Source organism: Erpetoichthys calabaricus, chromosome 4 (assembly GCF_900747795.2).
Source record: "Erpetoichthys calabaricus chromosome 4, fErpCal1.3, whole genome shotgun sequence".
Classification (NCBI taxonomy): domain Eukaryota; kingdom Metazoa; phylum Chordata; class Cladistia; order Polypteriformes; family Polypteridae; genus Erpetoichthys; species Erpetoichthys calabaricus.
In genome coordinates this window covers 244,272,074-244,294,132 of record NC_041397.2, presented here as the reverse complement: position 1 = coordinate 244,294,132, position 22,059 = coordinate 244,272,074, and the positions used below count along the sequence as shown (strand labels likewise).

General features: G+C 39.0%; 1 protein-coding gene across 2 annotated transcripts in view; it reads right to left on the bottom strand.

Annotated features, from left to right (window-relative positions):
* The window catches only part of LOC114650719 (cystathionine beta-synthase-like protein), a 54,375-nt gene that overhangs the window by 14,698 nt on the left and 17,618 nt on the right, over window positions 1-22,059 (bottom strand). For both annotated transcript variants that reach the window (XM_028800526.2, XM_051926753.1), the window contains exons 4-10: window positions 20,830-20,964; window positions 17,140-17,219; window positions 13,280-13,414; window positions 12,830-12,899; window positions 8,287-8,378; window positions 7,358-7,483; window positions 2,118-2,202 (exon numbers count right to left, since the gene is read on the bottom strand). In XM_028800526.2, the coding sequence (XP_028656359.1) occupies window positions 2,118-2,202; window positions 7,358-7,483; window positions 8,287-8,378; window positions 12,830-12,899; window positions 13,280-13,414; window positions 17,140-17,219; window positions 20,830-20,964 (723 nt within the window). The remainder of the gene's footprint in view (window positions 1-2,117; window positions 2,203-7,357; window positions 7,484-8,286; window positions 8,379-12,829; window positions 12,900-13,279; window positions 13,415-17,139; window positions 17,220-20,829; window positions 20,965-22,059) is intronic.

The following is a 22,059-nucleotide window of genomic DNA, read 5'->3' as shown; positions in this document are numbered from 1 at the left end:
CAAGAGATTCAGACACAGACTGAAAAAACTGGATAGATTCAAGAGAACCCAATGAAACTGATCACAGTCCTTTTGTTCGAAACACAAAATTACAGTGACAGAAAAAATTCATTCTAGCATTTTAGGTTTTATCTTTATAGTTCGCTCTCTAAAGTTCTTCTGAATGTGTCTGGTGCACAAGGTCTCTGGTTTTAATTAGCTCAGCAAATGTGAAGGCAGCATTTGGCAAGAATTTGTATGAACTGCAACCCTGTGCAGTTTAAAATTGCTTCTCTGCAGTCACCTTTTCTCTGCTTGTGAATGCAGGAAAACCTTCTGTGAGCAAGGCTCAGTCCGCAGAAGAAATGGGACTATAGGCACAGTTTCTTGAGCATTTATTCCTTATGACATGCGAATTCGACTCTACATTTTGAATTATTAAAAAAAATCATTTACAAGTATATCCACTTCACTAAAGCGGATGCAAAAAACAGATTATATTATAACTGCTTAAAAAAATTAAAGGAACACTTTGAAAACACATCAGATCTCAATGGGAAAAAAAAATCCTGCTGCCGTATCTATACGGATATGGACTGAGTAATGTGTTATGAAAGGATGCCACATTGTTTGATGGAAATGAAAATTAACAACCTACAGAGGCCTGAATTCAAAGACATCCTGAAAATCAAAGTGAAAAAATGATGTGGCAGGATAGTCCATTTTGCCGAAATTTCATTGCAGCAACACCACATCATACTCAGTAGTTTGTATGGTCCCCACGTGCTTGTATGCATGCGTGACAACGTCAGGGCACGTACCCAATGAGACGACAGATGGTGTCCTGGGGGATCTCCTCCCAGATCTGGACTAGGGCACCACTAAGCTCCTGGACAGTCTGGAGGTGCACTCTGGTGGCATCAGATGGACCGCAACATGATGTCCCAGAGGTGTTCTATTGGATTTAGTTCAGGCAAGCGTGGGGGCCAGTCAATGGTATCAATTCCTTCATCCTCCAGGAACTACCTGCATACTCTCACCACATAAGGCTGGGCATTGTCATGCACCAGGAGGAACCCAGGACCCACTGTACCAGCATAGGGTCTGACAATGGGTCCAAGGATTTCATCCCTATACCTAATGGCAGTCAAGGTACCGTTGTCTAGCCTGTAGATGTCGGTGCGTCCCTCCATGGATATGCCTCCCCAGACTATCATGGATCCACCACCAAACCGGTCATGCTGAACGATGTTTCAAGCAGCATAACGTTCTCCATGGCTTCTCCAGATCCTTTCATGTCTGTCACATGTGCTCAGGGTGCACCTGCTCTCATATATGAAAAGCACAGGGCGCCAGTGGTGGACCTGCCAATTCTGGTATTCTATGGCAAATGCCAATAGAGCTCCACGGTGCTGGGCAATGAGCACAGGGTACACTAGAGGACGTTGGGCCCTCAGGGCACCCTCAAAGTCTGTTTCTGATTGTTTGGTCACAGACATTCACACCAGTGGCCTGCTGGAGGTCATTTTGTGGGGCTCTGACAGTGCTCCTCCTGTTCCTCCCTGCCCAAAGGTGCAGATACCGGTCCTGCTGATTGGTCAAGGACCTTCTACGGCCCTGTACAGCTCTCCTAGAGTAACTGCCTGTCTCCTGGAATCTCCTCCATGCCCCTTAGACTGTACTGGGAGACACAGTAAACTTCCTGGCAATGGCACGTATTGATGTGCCATCCTGGAGAATTTGGACTACCTATGCAACCTCTGTAGGGTCCAGGTATCGCCTCATGCTACCAGTAGTGACACTGACCATAGACAAATGCAAAACTAGTGAAAAAACAGTAAAGATGAGGAGAATGTCAGTGGCCTCCACCCGTTTAACCATTCCTTTTTTGGGGGTCATCTCATTGTTGCCCCACTAGTGTAACTGTTGTTAATTTCATTAACACCAAAGCAGCTGAAACTGATTAACAACCCCCTCTGCTACTTAACTGACCAGATCAATATCCCAGAAGTTTCACTGACTTGATGCTATACTCTGATTAAAAAGCGTTCCTTTAATTTTTTTTGAGCAGTATAGACAGAGAGAGAGAGAGAGACAGAGAAAGAGAGAGAGAGAGAGAGAGATTAAAAAACACTTACCACAAAGAAGCCCTTCTTCTTTAATGAGCAATCGAGACATTGAAAACGATTCTTCATCGTCAGTCTTATACCACTTATCAACTACCTGAAGGGAGCACAGGAGATGTAAATAGTATTTGTGTACAATTAGGAGAGAGAGAGAGAGAGAGAGAGAGATGCCCCAACTGACTACAATCCTGGGGCATTTTGTAAACAATACAACAGAACATTTTACTTAATCAGAATAGGGAAAGTGGCTATTTCGTCTAATCAATTTTAATAAGGCAGTGAATAGATTCAAGCTTTTAAATTAACAATATTATCAAAAATATAATCAATAAGCAACACAGTACTGTATATTAGTCTAAACAGCTTTCATATAAGTCAGTGGTACTTTCAGATTGAAAAATAAAATGCTCAAGTAAAAAACGCAGTGGATCACCTTTGGCCAACCCGTCACTTGTTAGTGAAATTATAATTTATAATTACTTTACTAAAGGTAATTTATAAGAAAAACAAAAGCACACACGTGCAAATCCAGCAACAATGCATTTAGAATTGGCATTTCAAAGCCCTGAATCTCATCCAGTGATTTAGCACAACAACTTGGCCATGAGAATAGCAGGTGGCCTGCCAGTACCAATGCAACCAAAGACTTCTTTTAATGAAAACTTAGTAGGTTAGCCATCAGTTGTGGAGTGGTCTACTGCAGGCATGTCAAACTCACTACCATTGGTGGGCCGCTTCGACTGCCATACGTGCGTCAGCGGGCCGTACTGTAACAAATACTATCCATCCATCCATTTTCCAACCCGCTGAATCCGAACACAGGGTCACGGGGGTCTGCTGGAGCCAATCCCAGCCAACACAGTACACAAGGCAGGGAACCAATCCCAGGCAGGGTGCCAACCCACCGCAGGTAACAAATACTATTATACTATTATACAAAATTACTGTAGCTTTCTTTTCAATACTGAAAACTTTAAAAAATGTAACACTTAAAGTTTAAAGAAAAGCAATTTATTTCCATGCAGTCTCCATACAACAGTGTAGAATTAGAGTCTTAACCTCTTAGCTAGGACCTTATTATATTATAGGCTCACCCGCCTTTTAAGTGTGTACATCAGGCACGTAAGTGTAGGGAATGAGAACATCAAAGTGCCCATTCATAACATCTCCCGAAAAGTTTTTTTATCCCCTGGAGTGCCTGTCCAAACTTGGTGTAGGACTCCATAATAATATACTTGAAACTCATAGGGGAACAACTCTCCAGCTGCCATTAGCTCAGAAATGGTACCATAAAGTTTGAGACTTTGACATTTCAGTGAGATACTGAAGCTCATTTGTATAAGAGATTCCTGACGGCATCATTGTAAATGGCTGAAACCTTGGCCAATTACTTAAAACATGTCGTACAATGTCAGCCCGAATCTGTACCGCTAAAGACGGAGTTTCATGCACTAAATAAGCTATAGATGAGAATAAGCAAGCACCATCTCCCCTGATATTTACTACGTGGTGAGGAATTTGTACTCCATCAACATTAATTTCCAGAGACATAATTTTATCTATTTTTCCAGCGCATCGCGCACAAAAGCAAGGGAACGATGGGAGCACCAGAACTCTGCTCACATCGCGTCGCTTCGTACTGCAAGCCGCAAGTAGCAAGTCTGTGATAAGCGGAATACCGCTACGCTTTGCACTCACAGGACGGAAGGACAATCCCGACCGCTTTTATATAGTGTCTTGATGATTGATATTCATTATATTATATTCATTGCTTATATAGGAGCCTTACAGTGTGAGATTTATTTCTTTTGTCCCGACACTTGGCATCTCTTGTTAGTAACCAGTTCGGCAATATCAGGCTTGAAATCTTGTGCAGCTGCAACTTTTATGAGGGATGAAAGGTGCTCGACGGTAAGTCTTGAGCGATGTGGGGTTTTAGTAGCTTTCATTAACAAAAACAATTGCTCACAAAGGTAAGTGCTTCCGAACATTGACAGTACTCTCGATGCCAACTTACGGATCTGCACATACGAGGATGGCAGGTAAGCATACAAGCCTGGCACACCAACTTTGTTGTATTTTGCCTTCAGAATAGAATCTGACTGCACTTCAATCAATTCCATTTGGATATTCTCAGGCGCATTCTCAACGTTGTAAGAGAACAGCGCAATGCCCGGTTTGTGTGAACTGAAATCACAAAAATGGTCACTGAATTCATTGCTCAGCAATTCAAGTTGGAAAACAAATCCTCCAAAAATCAAATTTTACTTTACTAAGTTTACTTCAAAGTTTATATTGTAAAATAAGCCGACATGCAAAAAGCCACCTGACCTACAATAATTTTACAAACTCAGAATCACAAAAATATGTTAATAAACAACTCACCAACTTCTCGTGTCCACTTCAGATCTTCAGCTGTAGTCTGCACTAACTGTTACAATACTAGCACAAAATTACATGAAACTAGAGCAAAAAAACGTGAAAATATGTGAGCTATTACTACTCGTGATGGTCAGTTCTGCCCAGTGGCCAGTCTCAGCAGCCCAGTCAGTAGTGTAGCTTTAGCAGGGGCGGCTCTAGGCTCGTGGCGGTCCTGGGCAGAGAAAGAATCGGTGGCCCCTTTGCCTGGTAATGTCAATACGGTAGCTTATGCACGGCGGATGGCCACATCCGTTGCGGACACTGCATAGCCGCCTCGTGCTCATGACACGCTTCTATATACGCGTGTCCGTAACTTGAAAACCAAGTGGCGGCCCATGATATTCTCATTACGGCAAAACATTATAATACTACATATAGCTTACTGCTCCGACTCTGGCGACATTTGTAAATACAGCGTACTAATTAACAAGAAACAGAATGTTTTTCGGCCACATTGCCGTCAGCTGTGTCGTTATTTTCTCCGTTTTATATTCAATATATATTGGCGTGGCGGCCCCTAGGATTTGCCGGCACTGTGCAGGTGCACAGTTTGCACATGCCTAAGGCCACCCCTGCTGCAGCCTAGCACTTCAGTTGCGACGTCGCGGCTCATTAACTTTGGACAAGGCTCGTGGCTATACTAGCAGATGATGTTTCCGGTACCGTAATGCCATGGGAAAACGCGCTTTTGTCAGAAAGCAGAAGTAAGAAAAGTCAATAAGTAACACCGAAGATGAATACTATCGTTTGTGATTGAATCAATCATTTTGTACAAGTTCAGTGCTAACTAGGATCTGTCATGCGGGCCGCACAGATTTCTGTTGTGGGCCGCGTGTTTGACATGCCTGGTCTACTGTACTTTTACAAAATAAAACATCCGCAGCAAGAGGTGAAATGTTAAGTGTCAGAAAACTTATCTGCTGTCTTAAGACAAAAATAATACACCAAGGCCATAATTCACATTCATGGAAATAAAGTAAAAATTCAGGAGCTCAACTCAGATTTTTTTTTTTTTGTAAAGTTTCATTTAGCCCAGACATTCTCACTTCTATCTTATATTCAGTGTGCTTCAAGAAGAATTAAAAAGATATATAAATATATAGTATAACACTGTTTTCATTTTGTAAATCTGGGATATTTATTTGTTGCTTGATATAGAGAAAATTAAACAGTTTTAACACAAGACTGCAAAATAGCAAAATGTAAAAAAACTGAAGGGGACTGAATATTTCCCAAAAGCACTGCATACATTTGAAATTTTTGCTTAATGTGTGTTGCAATTTAACATGTTTGTGGAAAAATAAAAGGTTACGAGTTATAGATTTATATTTAAAAATGCACAATTTTCCTCATTTGCCAAGGTTTGATTTGCAACCCCATCTAGCACTGCTTTCTTTGCAAGGATTCAGACTTTATTCCAATCCAAGAGACAAAGTAGGAATTGTCCATTATTGCCCAATTTCCGGTGGAGTACAAACAGAAGCTACACGCTCCCTTAAAACTAATGTAGTTGCCATGTCCCTGGGGCAGTCTGGAGTCACAGTGAACACTCACAGTCTAACCACTGACTGCACCCAATCTGGGAGAAGAAGCCTGAACTTTAAGAAAGGAATCTTAGTGCCAAAACTCTTACATCAGACACAGTCATGCCTTCCCTTAGAAAGAATCAGAAGACAAAGCCACACACACACACACACACACACACAAATATCTACATGGCAAAGAGGACTAATGCACTTAATCAGAAAGGAAGTTCTTCACTTAAACCTGGAGCAATAGCAATCCAACATTGGTTTCATTAAAACTGAAGAACCTGTGCCCTTATAAATTAGAGCTTTAAGTAGCTAATAAAAATGCCAATCAACACTTGCTTTCATGTTCATTGCAGGCAGATTTAGGAAAAAACAGTTGGGTAAAACTACTTTTATAAAAATTTTTGACCATTTTGAAAATAAGACAGGTTTGAGGTCCAGCAGGATGGTTTAGTCCTCACCTACAGCTGGGCATTCAAGCTAGCAACGGCAAGCCAAGTGCGATGTCACACTAAAGTTCCAAAAAGACAACACCAATACATGAAAGTGTTTGTAAAAACCAAGAAATCAAAGAAAACTTCTCAAATCGGTCTTGTGTGCCCTCTTATGTCGATATAACAGAAAATCATATTTGTATAATGTTTGAGTTTATCTATAAATTGTTCTATTTCTATGTGGCTTTCAGACTCACATACAGTATCTGCATAAATACCCCCCACAAGTATACAATAAAGAAGTCAGATCACTGTAAAGCCATGTAAGGCGATACGCCAAACTAATTCTGGAGTCATCCTGTGCTTCCATGCTATCCTGAAATCAAAACATGAAACCTCAATGAAAAATGTCGCATTCTGATTATGTGATGTAAGAGCATGACAGTAACAGCTCCTCGACTTCACATTGCTATTAAAAAAAAAAAAAAAAAAAATTACAAAAGCATAATTTGCAAGTTAATGGCAATGGTCATTGGAGAGTTGTCTTGCCGTTCAGTAATGTTTAATAATGCAACTGCCAGCATGGCCTAATCACTTGAAGTCTGTCATAATCAACCTATTTTCTGAAGTACTAGGGTGTTGTACCGTGTTAGCCATTATGAATGTAGAGAACAGCCAACCAAAATGACACCTTTTATTGGCTAACTAAAAAGATTACAATATGCAAGCTTTCGAAGCAACTCAGGCCCCTTCTTGCATATTGTAATCTTTTTAGTTAGCCAATAAAAAGGTGTCATTTTGCTTGGCTTTTCCCTATTTTCTGAGAATTATTACTTATAAAAACAGTACATAAAGCAAAGCTCACCGCTCTGTCCAGGACAGTAGGGATGAAATCATAACCAATACCCTCCACCTCATATGAACTCTTATCCGTCACATTCAAACCACCAGGTTCTGCAAGGGTAGAGCCAACAGGATCTACTCCAATAATCTAATCAAAAGAGAGGGAAAGAAAAAAAAATTAAAATTAAGATTTTGCTGAATTAAAAACTATTTGGATATTTACTCTTCTTTCTGGCAGAATGCTTGAAATAGCTTTATCTTGCTTAAACACAGGCTAACCAAGTTTAAACAGGCTCAGTGGTGGGTGACAGCCCAGTGACCAATGCTTGTGTTTTAGTGAATGGTTCCCCTTACTTGTAGTTCCACAACTTGTGTACATTTTAGGATGATGTGTTTGTATCATGTATTGTTTCTTCCTATGAATCAGCATTAGAATGATATTTATAAGGTAAACAATAACTGGTTGAGCCCATGTGTCACGAAAGCAAATATTCCAAGGTGGCACACATGACCTTGTAGTGCTCAGCAGCATATGCAAAAAAAAAAATGTTAAGTTAAATATGCCAATTTTGAGCTGCTCTAATTTAACATTAAGCTGCAAATTCCATGTAAATATCTCCATGTTTGGTTAACGTTTGGTATAAAGAACTAAACTTCCTGGATGTTTAGCATCCTGAACTTAAACATATGTTTGCTTATCTACTGTATATGCAAATTTTATGTAAGGTGGCATTTCTGCAAACACTCCATGCCCATTTTATAATTCGATTAGTTAAAAAAACTGGTGTTTGCATAGCGCTAGTTATCATTAAATCTTATTGTAGTTTACTCACTTTGCAAATATGTAAGCAAATGAACAAATATCTGAAAATAGTTTCTTGGAGTTAATCTAAAAACGTGGGAGTGAATATTCTACTGTAAAAAGCACAAAACATTTAAATGAAACAGTACCTTGCAGTGAGGGCACTTCTCCTTCAACTTTCTGGCAATACCAGAAACGGTACCACCTGTTCCAGCTCCAGCTACCAGCATGTCGACCTTTCCTATAGTAAAGCAAAACCAGTAAGTAAATGATGAAGCAATGGAATAATATTAGCTTTCATAAACCGTGTTGCAAAGACTTAACATGAAATGAACAGGTCTTAATACAAGGGAAGGAAAAAAGGAGACTCTATGCTTAGATACTGGATATGCTATGCCAAGGTGTCCCATGCTTTTTGTTTGAGGGGTTAACACCAAACTGTCTCATGGTCGGTTGAGGTCAGAATTACTACAACAAAGGGATCCGTTTACCAAGGGTTGTCCACTAAGAAAACTAATGTACTCCTGCCAGTTGTACTTAAAAGTCTACAGTATATATCCATCTCATACATTTGACGTTTTCAAAAGCAGCACAACAAAACTTAAAGGGCTGAAGCCAAAGCAACACATAAAAATGCAATAACTAATGTTTCCATCTGCTGGATCTTCTTGCTAGTTTTAAGACATCATAAAATTTAGATTTTTGATCTTCTCCAATCAACAGCATGCTGTTCACGTGTAATGAACAGATACTGTCACATGGAATCTCGACTTGCTCAGTTTGTCTATTGAAGGCAAACTTGCACAAGACTGAACATCTTGACCTGGAACAGAACTAATTAAAAAAAAAAAAGGTACTGGAATGTTTTAGAGCCCTAACAGCACAGTGGGTAAGATCTCACAACTAAAAAGGTCCAGGTGTAAATTACCAGCCTTACCATAGTCCTAGTCTGAATGTGCATGAGGGAGTATTACAAAGGACAAGCAGCCTCTACTTGGTTGGCTCTTGCCTTCAAAATGATGCTTCTGGAACTGGCTTTGTCCATTCCAAATTGCTTTTAATTTGCACCTGGATGGCAAATTCGGTTTAAATTACATTTTTGAAACAGCTACATATCTTTATATTGGACCGCACAAAGCAATCTCTTCTGTGGTTTCAGTATCTTTTTATAGTGCAGCATATAAATTAGCCTTTTTCCATTGGATAAGTGATCCTTTAGTAAAAGCATATTGTTTCGCTGCACTTCATTATTGAGAAGATCAGACATGGTTCAATTTTAAGGTTTGAATGTCAAATCAAGTGGCTTTATTATCACACCATCCCTACAAAGTATTTGAATTTGCTGTCCAGTGTATTCTCTTCAATGACACTACTTGGGATTTTGTTCTTCGGCATGCAAATTAGTCTAAATGTTTAAAATTTATTCGTAACCAGCAAATATCCATGTCTCCAATATCTTTAAAAAAAGATATTCCTAACTAACATCTTATTAATTCTCCTTAATGTTTATGGTCAAAGTTTTCAGCTTAAGTACTGTAGTTTTTATGCTTTCCTCAGATTTAATTATTCTGCAATACGGCCCTCTCTCTGAACCCTCTTGTACCATTAGATCCTTTTAAAAAAAAAAACAAAACCAAAGGACAAAGCTGCACAGTATTCATGATATTCAGTAGTGTTAAGTGCATTTAACAGCCCACACACAAGTATAACTAATGTGCCATAACCCAGCATCCTTTACACCAGGCATGTCAAACACGCGGCCCTCAACAGAAATCTGTGCGGCCCGCTTGACAGATCCTAGTTAGCACTGAACTTGTACAAAATGATTACTATCGTTTGTGATTGAATCATTCTGCATCTTCGGTGTTACTTATTGACTTTTCTTACTTCTGTCTTCTGACAAAAGTGCGTTTTCCCATGGAATTACTGTACTGGAAACATCATCTGCTAGTACAGCCACGAGCCTTGTCCAAAGTTAATGAGCCACGACGTTGCAACTGAACTGCTAGGCTGCAACAGGGGTGCCCTTAAGCATGTGCAAACTGCACACCTGCACAGTGCCGGCAAATCCTAGGGGCCGCCATCCCAATATATATTGAATAAAAAACAGAAAACAACGACACAGCTGACGGCAATGTGGCCGAAAAACATTCTGTTTCTTGTTAATTAGTATGCTGTATTTAAAAATGTCGCCAGAGTCGGAGCAGTAAGCTATATGTAGTATTATAATGTTTTGCCGTAATGAGAATATCATGGGCCGCCACTTGGTTTTCAAGTTACGGACACGCGTATATAGAAGCGTGTCATGAGCACGAGGCGGCTATGCAGTGTCCGCAACGGATGTGGCCATCCGCCGTGCATAAGATACCATATTGACATTACCAGGCGAAGGGGCCACCGATTCTTTCTCTGCCCAGGGCTGCCACGAGCCTAGAGCCGCCCCTGCTAAAGCTACACTACTGACTAGGCTGCTGAGACTGGCCACTGGGCAGAACTGACCATCACGAGTAGTAATAGCCCGCATATTTTCACGTTTGTTTGCTCTAGTTTCATGTAATTTTGTGCTAGTATTGTAACGAACAGTTAGTGCAGACTACAGCTGAAGATCTGAAGTGGACGCGAGAAGTTGGTGAGTTGTTTATTAACATATTTTTGTGATTTTGAGTTTGCAAAATTATTGTAGGTCAGGTGGCTTTTTGCATATCGGCTTATTTTACAATATAAACTTTGAAGTAAACTTAGTAAAGTAAAATTTGATTTTTGGAGGATTTGTTTTCCAACTTGAAATACTGAGCAATGAATTCAGTGAGCATTTTCATGATTTCAGTTCATACAAACATGCAGGGCATTGCGCTGTTCTCTTACAACATTGAGAATGCGCCTGAGAATATCCAAATGGAATTGATTGAAGTGCAGTCAGATTCTATTCTGAAGGCAAAATACAACGCAGTTGGTGTGCCAGGCTTGTATGCTTACATGCCACCCTTGTATGTGCAGATCCGTAAGTTGGCATCGAGAGTATTGTCAATGTTCGGAAGCACTTACCTTTGTGAGCAATTGTTTTTGTTAATAAAAGCTACCAAAACCCCACATTGCTCAAGACTTACCGTCGAGCACCTTTCATCCCTCATAAAAGTTGCAGCTGCACAAGATTTCAAGCCTGATATTGACGAACAGGTTACTAACAAGAGATGCCAAGTGTCGGGACAAAAGAAATGAATCTCACACTGTAAGGCTCCTATATAAGCAATGAATATAATATAATGAATAACAATCATCAAGACACTATATAAAAGCGGTCAGGATTGTCCTTCCGTCCCGTGAGTGCAAAGCGTAGCGGTATTCCGCTTATCACAGACTTGCTACTTGTGGCTTGCGGTACGAAGCGACGCGATGTGAGCAGAGTTGTGGTGATCCCATCGTTCCCTTGCTTTTGTGCGCGATGCGCTGGAAAAATAGATAAAATTATGTCTCTGGAAATAATTAATGTTGATGGAGTACAAATGCCTCACTGCGTAGTAAATATCAGGGGAGATGGTGCTTGCTTATTCTCATCTATAGCTTATTTAGTGCATGAAACTCCGTCTTTAGCGGTACAGATTCGGGCTGACATTGTACGACATGTTTTAAGTAATTGGTCAAGGTTTCAGCCATTTACAATGATGCCGTCAGGAATCTCTTATACAAATGAGCTTCAGTATCTCACAGAAATGTCAAAGTCTCAAACTTATGGTACCATTTCTGAGCTAATGGCAGCGGGAGAGTTGTTCCCCTATGAGTTTCAAGTATATTATTATGGAGTCCTACACTCCAAGTTTGGACAGGCACTCCAGAGGATGTTTTCGGGAGATGTTATGAATGGGCACTTTGATGTTCTCATTCCCTACACTTACATGCCTGATGTACACACTTAAAAGGCGGGTGAGCCTAGTAATATAATAAGGACCTAGCTAAGAGGTTAAGACTCTAATTCTACACTGTTGTATGGAGACTGCATGGAAATAAATTGCTTTTCTTTAAACTTTAAGTGTTACATTTTTTAAAGTTTTCAGTATTGGAAAGAAAGCTACAGTAATTTTGTATAATAGTATAATAGTATTTGTTACAGTATGGCCCGCTGACACACGTATGGCAGTCGAAGCGGCCCACCAATGGTAGTGAGTTTGACATGCCTGCTTTACACTGATTGTGTAAAGGCAGAAATCAGCTAGGACTCCAGATCTTTCTTGTAAGGCATATGTTGCAGATGTAGATGGCCGAGGATGAGTTATACGCAAAACTAACCCAGAAATTCATCCAAGGACATCAGCAGTAAAATGTTAATACACAAACCATTATTTATGTTGCCTTTATTCAAAGTGAAATGTAAATCAATGTTCCATATTACACAAAATTATGGATTTACAAAATAACCTTCTAAACTAGCAATCCACAACACTACTAAACAGTCCATATTTGAGGTCAGATAGGAGTTGTGTTTCTGCAATCAACTTATGCTCATATGTAAAAGTCACCTCTACTTTACTGGACCTCCATAACAGTTTTACATTCTGAAAAGCATTAAGACAAACAAGGAATTAATGTGCTTACCCACCCCAAGTTGCCTTATCTAAAAACAAAATACTAGTGCATGTTGGAGGAAAATAGATCACTGCAACTCATAAGAGGTACTTTAAAAGTGGAATGACTTACCCTCACACTGTTGGAGAATCTCTTCTGCCGTGGTGTCATAGTGAGCCAGAGGGTTGCTGGGGTTACGGTACTATTAATACCAAAGAACAAACATAAAACAAATGGTGAAAAATTGAAGTACACAGACAGACAGCTAAAACTACAAATATCCTATTTTTTCCATTCTCAGGGAAATGGCAACATAGCCAAAACGAATGAGAGGCAGAAATTTGCCCCGTCTGAAATAGTAGTCCATGGCAGCGTAAACTCGATATTCATAGCCTCTTTAGACCAGATTATTGCTGCTATTCAAAATAACCATAAGAATCTACTGTAGATCTCTACAGAAGGCAAGAGAAGTGATAGCTTTTCATGTACTACCATGTCATGTATTTTTCTAAAACTATTTAATTTTATGAGTACACACACACACACAACTTCCTATTAAATCTGAAATTTGTTGACCACTACCTGATCCAGGATATGAGAATTTGGAATTTCATGCTTCAGCCGCCAGGCTACACCTACATGAGACTCTGGAGAATCAAACCTGGCACTTGTAGGGGTTCTTACAATTTCTGCTCCTAGGGCTCGGAGAACATCTACCTGCAAAATCAAGTGAAGGCAATTAAATAAATATTAAAACATACAAACAAATATGACTTGAGTCTTGCCTTTTAAAGCATCAATCTGTAAGGCTAAAATTAATTTTCTTTCACCACTGTTCCTAGACAGTATCAGGCATACATCACCCCTCTAAAACATTAACGTTTAGGATGGCTGGGGCTTGAGCCTACCATGGATGATGACGACATCAAGTGTAAGGTAGGCACCAAACCTAAACAAAAAAAGGACATAAAAATATGCAGGCCTTTAAATGATCCTGACCAGCTATACTGTATATTTAATAATGGCAAAGAACAAGACATCTTTCATTCTAGGTTGGCCTGGATTGCTTCCCCCCCCCCCCGCCCCAATTATTTGGCGGTCACCTTTATCCAAGTCAACTTACATTTAAAAGCAACAATTGGTTATATTTCTTTTGTTTTTCCAATTGAGACACAGACAGGTGAACAGACTTTCACAGGGTCACAAAATGTTAGTAGTGGGAATTGAACCCACAACCTCAGGATCTACAGTAAATCCAAAGCCTTAACCACTACGCCACACAGCCTGCTTGCAACACCAACTGCAGTTAGCAATTCTCTAAACTGAAGTCATGGCGATCATGCCTTCAATAAAAGTTGTAATGTCTCATGTTCCTCAGATGGTAAAGCAAACATTATACATATTTTAAAATAGTGTAAGTTAGTCTGTCAACTGTGTAGTATGTGGGTGAAGTAACTGCACCTTAGCAGGTCATTAATTGAGCCATTTTATTGTAAAAAAAAGTCAAAAGGCACTTTAACCTCCAAAAAGGACAATTTTTAAATTGGTGGACAAGTTATTCCTGGAAATGCCAATTATATAAGCTTTGTCTCACGTGTATAAGCTACAATATTTAATTCTGAAATCCACAATCAACTAGGGGTGGGTGGTGTGGCCAAAAATTAAAAACACACAGTATTTACAGATTATCACGAATACAGTATGTATCAGAATATAATCTATGTGCATATACCTTTCAGAGTGAATAATAAACCACAAGAAAAATACTACAAGAAAACCCTAAAGAAATAGTTGAATTTCTGATACAAACGCAAATCATTCTGAGCACCTGGATGGAGAAATAAACTGAAAGAAGGGTCAGTAGTTGTGGATGTGCACAATGAGAAGCACCGACTGGTTCTGAAGGTAATGGAACTCCCATTCCCCAACAATCCCCATCTCTCTTCTGATAATAAAGGCAGTATCCAGATGTTCTCAACCATGATAAAAATAAGACAAAAATTTCTACTGGCGTTTCATTTCTACCAGTATATGGCACACCCCTACAATAAACCATTGAAATAATCTCTACAAGGGACAGAAGCCTTAATTCTTCTGCTCCGGCTGGGTTACCTATATCCTTCAGCTCCCAGATCGCTACCTTTGAAATAGTTACCTAGGAATACCTTAGCAAAGGCCAAAACCCTACATCTTTCAGTTTCTGACAGTTTACAGAACACACTCAACCCCAGATCACTACCTCAAAGAATAACTTGAATGTGCACAATTTGCTATTTTAACACTCATCATTTGGGGTATAACTGCAGATGTCAGTAAAGAAGGCAGCTTCAGCGAGAGGATACCCAGCCTTTTTATTTTAAAACTGTTGTTTATTTGAAGAGAAACCAAGCTTATCAAATACTAGAAGTCAAAATAGAGGAAAACACACAATCTGAACTATTCAAATCAATGTTCATACAGCAAGCTTGGTCTCAAGTCCCAAGCTCCTATTTAACATTGCCTTTCAGCATATACATACTGGTTAGGTTATCGGAGCTTAAACAGATCTACTATATAATAAAACAATATGGTCTGTTTGTGGCCAGTCTCTCTGAGCAATGTGATTGGATAGTTTGGCTTTGGGTGAGCAATCAAAAGACGAAGTGTGAGACACACAAACAGGAGTAAAGGCATACAAGACAGTCGTCTTTAAAAGGCCAAAGCATAAAAGCAGTCAAGAGGCATGCAAGACGCCTTGAAATAAGAAGCTTTATAGGAATGTGCTTGAGACAGAGTGCCAGACAAGAGAGGTTCAGACACACAAGGATACAGATGAAAGACATAGGAGGACCGCTGAAGATACACGAAGGGCAAGAGATAGAATAAGTTTTAAAATATTGGATATTACTGTAATGTGGCTAGTAAACCGATAAAGTAACACTCTTTTGAGTATTTGCTTTTACAACTGCAGATTTCCAGACCATTTTGGTTTTCATACTTTCCAGAATTCAGCCTCTTTAAAAAAAATAGTAATTCCTGAGTCATGTAAAAACCACACACAAAAAATTAATTATATACACACACACACACATACACACACATCTGCTTTTGGTCCTTCTTTACCATGCTATGGTCACTGGATGGAGATAATCATGTTAGGTCTTGCTGCTCTGTAAACAGTATACCTGCACCACATTAACAATGAATACTTCTGGGCTGCATGCAATATACAATACACCAAATAAGGCATCACACGGATACTCCTTTAAATTTGGGGGTTGGGGGAGGTGGGACGACCTGCAGTAATTATAATTCTGCAGCTTTACTTTCTGTACCACACATCAAACTCCGTTCTATGGGAGCTCGGGCATTCTCTCATAGTGCTCCTCAACTCTGGAATTCTCTTCCATCTCATATCCATCAACTTGATTCAATAGCACAGTTTAAAACTACTCTCAAAACTTATCTTTTCAAGCTGGCATATCAATTGTGAATTCTACACTCTTACTGCCTGTCATATTTGTTTGTTTACTAATTATTGCTTTGTGATTTATCATTTTCTTGTTTTTATTTTATTAATTATTGTTTAACTTTATTGTAAGGTGACCTTGAGTGATAAGAAAGGCACCTATTAAATAAAATGTATTATTATTATTATTATTAATTCAATGTTATTACGAGGGAAACAAACATGCAGCTGGTGGGCTACTTTTTTCATCTGACAGTTGCAATAAAGAAAACTGCAGGAACTGAATTTAGACATAAAAAACGACAAAAAGGATTCCTTCTACATGTTTAAATGTTATTAGCTTTAAGATTTGTCTTGTGATGACATTACAGCTGCTTTTGGACTGTTTCCTTCCCCAGCTAGATGTACCCAAATAAAAGTGGATTGAGGTTGATCTGGTAAATAAAACTAAATTCTTCTTGCAGGACCCCAAAGTAGCATCATAAACAACTTAAGGCCTATACAGGGCAGCTAAGAATACACTGTCCCAAACTGAGGATACAAAGTAATCTGTACATTGCTGTGCAGCCATTAAGCTAAAATAAATGTACAGACTGCTAAAGAGCAGAAAAAAAGTAAACAATTGCGTTTACACTTTTAGCTTTATTTATACTTGTTACCTCATACAAATACAAATTTATCTGCCAGAGTCCAAGTCCTATCACCATAGTTAAATATTTGAATTTGTGTTAAACTACTTGGAACCATCCCATGTCAATTCTGGCTGGAGTGCAGGAGAATGGTACCTGAAAATATTTTGAAATCCTAGTATCTATTTAATTCATAAACAAAAAACAAAAAAAAAAAAAAAACACCACAACAAACACATGTGCTTGCTTATCTGATTAGTTTCTGTATTAGACTTTTAAACATCCAAGAAAGTAACATCCACACCAATAGCCTAAAGACTAGCAAAATCACCATTTGAGCAAAAATCATTAACAATGACTCTGACCTTCTCCGAGCTCATTTTCTCTGGCATGACAATGATGCAGCGATAGCCTTTGACAGCTGCGGCCAAAGCAAGGCCAATACCTGTGTAGAAAAGCAGCAGAAAACAAGATAAACTGGTTATTGCCATTTGTAGACAAACACAACATTCTCAATTTTGTTTATTGAAGTCTACAGGACATAGTCAAATCAAGCTTGATTCACACATGTAAATAGAAAGACATTAGAATGCAAATTAAATTCTGTAATAAGTGTTTCTATTATTTACTAAAATTAGAAGTTTTTTTTAAGTGAGCTTAACATTTTTTTCATAAATAGAAACAAATAGGAATTATGTCTTTATTTAAGCACACACTGTATTTTCAGTTTTTCCAACCATTAGGCTGATCATATAGTCACAGCCTCCAAGAGATGGTAACTGCAGAAGATTAGTTGAGTTAAATATTTGAAACAATGTTTAAAGTATATATATTCTAGAGTGTAACAGAAATTTGTCATTTTTCACTTGCTGATAATGGCCCATAGAACAGGCATGTCAAACTCACTACCATTGGTGGGCCTCTTCGACTGCCATACGTGCGTCAGTGGGCCGTACTGTAACAAATACTATTATACTATTATACAAAGTTACTGTAGCTTTCTTTCCAATACTGAAAACTTTAAAAAAATGTAACACTTAAAGATTAAAGAAAAGCAATTTATTTCCATGCAGTCTCCATACAACAGTGTAGAATTAGAGTCTTAACCTCTTAGCTAGGTCCTTATTATATTACTAGGCTCACCCGCCTTTTAAGTGTGTACATCAGGCATGTAAGTGTAGGGAATGAGAACATCAAAGTGCCCATTCATAACATCTCCCGAAAACATCCTCTGGAGTGCCTGTCCAAACTTGGAGTGTAGGACTCCACAATAATATACTTGAAACTCATAGGGGAACAATTCTCCCGCTGCCATTAGCTCAGAAATGGTACCATAAGTTTGAGACTTTGACATTTCAGTGAGATACTGAAGCTCATTTGTATAAGAGATTCCTGACGGCATCATTGTAAATGGCTGAAACCTTGACCAATTACTTAAAACATGTCGTACAATGTCAGCCCGAATCTGTACCGCTAAAGACGGAGTTTCATGCACCAAATAAGTTATAGATGAGAATAAGCAAGCACCATCTCCCCTGATATTTACTACGTGGTGAGGCATTTGTACTCCATCAACATTAATTATTTCCAGAGACATAATTTTGTCTATTTTTCCAGCGCATCGCGCACAAAAGCAAGGGAACGATGGGAGCACCAGAACTCTGCTCACATCGCATCGCTTCGTACCGCAAGCCGCAAGTAGTAAGTCTGTGATAAGCGGAATACCGCTACGCTTTGCACTCATGGGACGGAAGGACAATCCTGACCGCTTTTATATAGTGTCTTGATGATTGATATTCATTATATTATATTCATTGCTTATATAGGAGCCTTACAGTGTGAGATTCATTTCTTTTGTCCCGACACTTGGCATCTCTTGTTAGTAACCAGTTCGTCAATATCAGGCTTGAAATCTTGTGCAGCTGCAACTTTTATGAGGGATGAAAGGTGCTCGACAGTAAGTCTTGAGCGATGTGGGGATTTGGTAGCTTTCATTAATGAAAACAATTGCTCACAAAGGTAAGTGCTTCCGAACATTGACAGTACTCTCGATGCCAACTTACGGATCTGCACATACGAGGGTGGCAGGTAAGCATACAAGCCTGGCACACCAACTGCGTTGTATTTTGCCTTCAGAATAGAATCTGACTGCACTTCAATCAATTCCATTTGGATATTCTCAGGCGCATTCTCAATGTTGTAAGAGAACAGCGCAATGCCCTGCATGTTTGTGCGAACTGAAATCACGAAAATGCTCACTGAATTCATTGCTCAGTAATTCAAGTTGGAAAACAAATCCTCCAAAAACCAAATTTTACTTTACTAAGTTTTCTTCAAAGTTTATATTGTAAAATAAGCCGATATGCAAAAAGCCACCTGACCTACACTAATTTTACAAACTCAAAATCACAAAAATGTGTTAATAAACAACTCACCAACTTCTCGCGTCCACTTCAGATCTTCAGCTGTAGTCTGCACTAACTGTTCGTTACAATACTAGCACAAAATTACATGAAACTAGAGCAAACAAACGTGAAAATATGCGGGCTATTACTACTCGTGATGGTCAGTTCTGCCCAGTCTCAGCAGCCCAGTCAGTAGTGTAGCTTTAGCAGGGGCGGCTCTAGGCTCGTGGTGGCCCTGGGCAGAGAAAGAATCGGTGGCCCCTTCACCTGGCAATGTCAATACGGTATCTTATGCACGGCGGATGGCCACATCCATTGCGGACACTGCATAGCCGCCTCGTGCTCATGACACGCTTCTATATATGCGTGTCCGTAACTTGAAAACCAAGTGGCGACCCAGGATATTCTCATTACGGCAAAACATTATAATACTACATATAGCTTACTGCTACGATTCTAGCGACATTTGTAAATACAGCGTACTAATGAACAAGAAACAATGTTTTTCGGCCACATTGCCGTCAGCTGTGTCGTTATTTTCTCTTTGTTTTATATTCAATATATATTGGCATGGCGGCCCCTAGGATTTGGCGGCACTATGCAGGTGCACAGTTTGCACATGCTTAAGGACACCCCTGCTGCAGCCTAGCACTTCAGTTGTGACACTGCGGCTATTAACTTTGGTCAAGGCTTATGGCTATACTAGCAGATGACGTTTCCGGTACCGTAATGCCATGGGGAAAACACGCTTTTGTCAGAAGACAGAAGTAAGAAAAGTCAATAAGTAACACTGAAGATGCAGAATGATTCAATCACAAACGATAGTAATCATTTTGTACAAGTTCAGTGCTAACTAGGTTCTGTCATGCGGGCCGCACAAATTTCTGTTGTGGGCCGCATGTTTGACATGCCTGCCATAGAAGGTTAGATCCCTAGTAAAGGATAACACATAAAAAGGATAAAAATAACACCATAATCAGTGAACTTGAAATGGTCTAAAACTACAGTATATCCCACATGGATATGTTTGAAACTTCTCATTTTTAAATCTTCTGGGAATAGCTTTTAGAGGGCTAGGGCCAATCAAATATCAAAAACATTGTCATATTCATGATTAGCAACCTCGAAACAGCATAAAATGACACTCCAAATGCCTATATTACGGATTCTCATTTTTACAACATTTTGTGAAAAAGGAGTAACTTTGACCACTCAGATCCCATTATGGGGCGAGCCCCGAGGATTGGTTGTGGTGCGCACAACTTCACATCATTTTAATCATTTTTGATGAAGACATCCATTGGTTTACTCTTTACCACAAGGGTGCAATTTCATGTAGGAAACATGGCCCAAAATGGCCTACAAATGAGGATTTGTCTGATCTAGAGTGCCACAAATAGGGCGGGGTATCCCCAAAAAGCTTGACATTTGCAATAACTTTACATTTAGATGAGTTGAACAGCACCTCATATGTGGGGGTTTTCTCATACCAGTAAGTCACATGGCACTGGTTGAAAGAAAAGAAAGCGAAGCATTCATATGTAATTCTTACACACAACACAACAAACACAAAGGCACTTAGAAAGTCTTAATCTTGTACAATGTACTGGTAGACAGCCTAATTTGAAAATACAATAACGTTTTGCATACCAGTGTTACCAGATGTGGGTTCAATTATGGTGTCTCCTGGTTTCAGAATACCAGCTCTCTCTGCATCCTCCACCATTCTCACACTTATCCTGTCCTTCACACTGCCTCCTGCATTGAAGAATTCACATTTAACCACTGCAAAATGGAGAAAGGCACATTAATGGGATAGGATGTTAAACAAAGACTAGAAAAAAAACCTTATTTTTGGGTAAATTAAATGAAACTTTAATAAAATAAGAGTTCTTTGGACAGATAAAAATTAATCACAATAAAGTTCAGTTTCTACAATGAAACCACATAGGAGGTCATAGTAACTAAGTCGGGACTTTCAGTGTCCACTTAGGTTTTCTTTAGCATTGCAAAAACATGAAAATTAGGTTTATCACACATAAATTATCATAAATTGTGATGAACTGTCAATCTATTTAGCTTTAGTTCCTGCCTTCTGTAGAATGCTATCAGAATCAAAATTCCTGGACAGATTTGGGGAATGAATACAAAGCAATTAGTGTCAGTAGTCATTATACAAGAGAATACAATTTCTGGCAAAAATCTTAAGGGATTGCATTTTTTTCACCACAGTGTACACATGAACAAACTGCTGTACCTTGAAGGACTACTCCAGCTAAAAGTGCATTTTTTATATTCCTTACCCCACAAACTTTGCAGTGGTGACTGAGGAAAAAAAAAAAAAAAAAATCTTCTGTTTTTTTGAATGAAGTACAAAAGAGATTCTCTTTGATAGGTGACCAACGCTGGACAGTGGTAAACATTATGAAAATTGTAAATAAACAAACAAAAAAAAATCTCATGTTACTCGTCACATAATCTGCATGTCTTTTGTACAATTACTAGCTCAAAATGTGTAAAAACATATTTTTGCTAAAATGTTAAATATTTACTTGAAATACCAGCCTGTATGTCAACAGTAACCTCAAAAAAAGACTCACAGGAAGGACTTTTTGAATTGAAAACTGGACACTTGACCAATGAATGATGGGGAGAGACGGGTCTTCAAGTCAAAAAGCTTCTCCTGCGAGTCCGAGTTTGCCATTTACATAGCCCTGATAATAAAGGGTGTAGATATTTAGCAAGATTTGAGCAAGAAGCATTTGTTTTGCATCTTTTGAGCTAGCAACCATATAAAAGTCAAGAGGATTATGCGACATTAACGCAAGATTATTTTTTACTTTATAAGAATCTCTCATGTACTTTCTCCAAGAAAAGCAA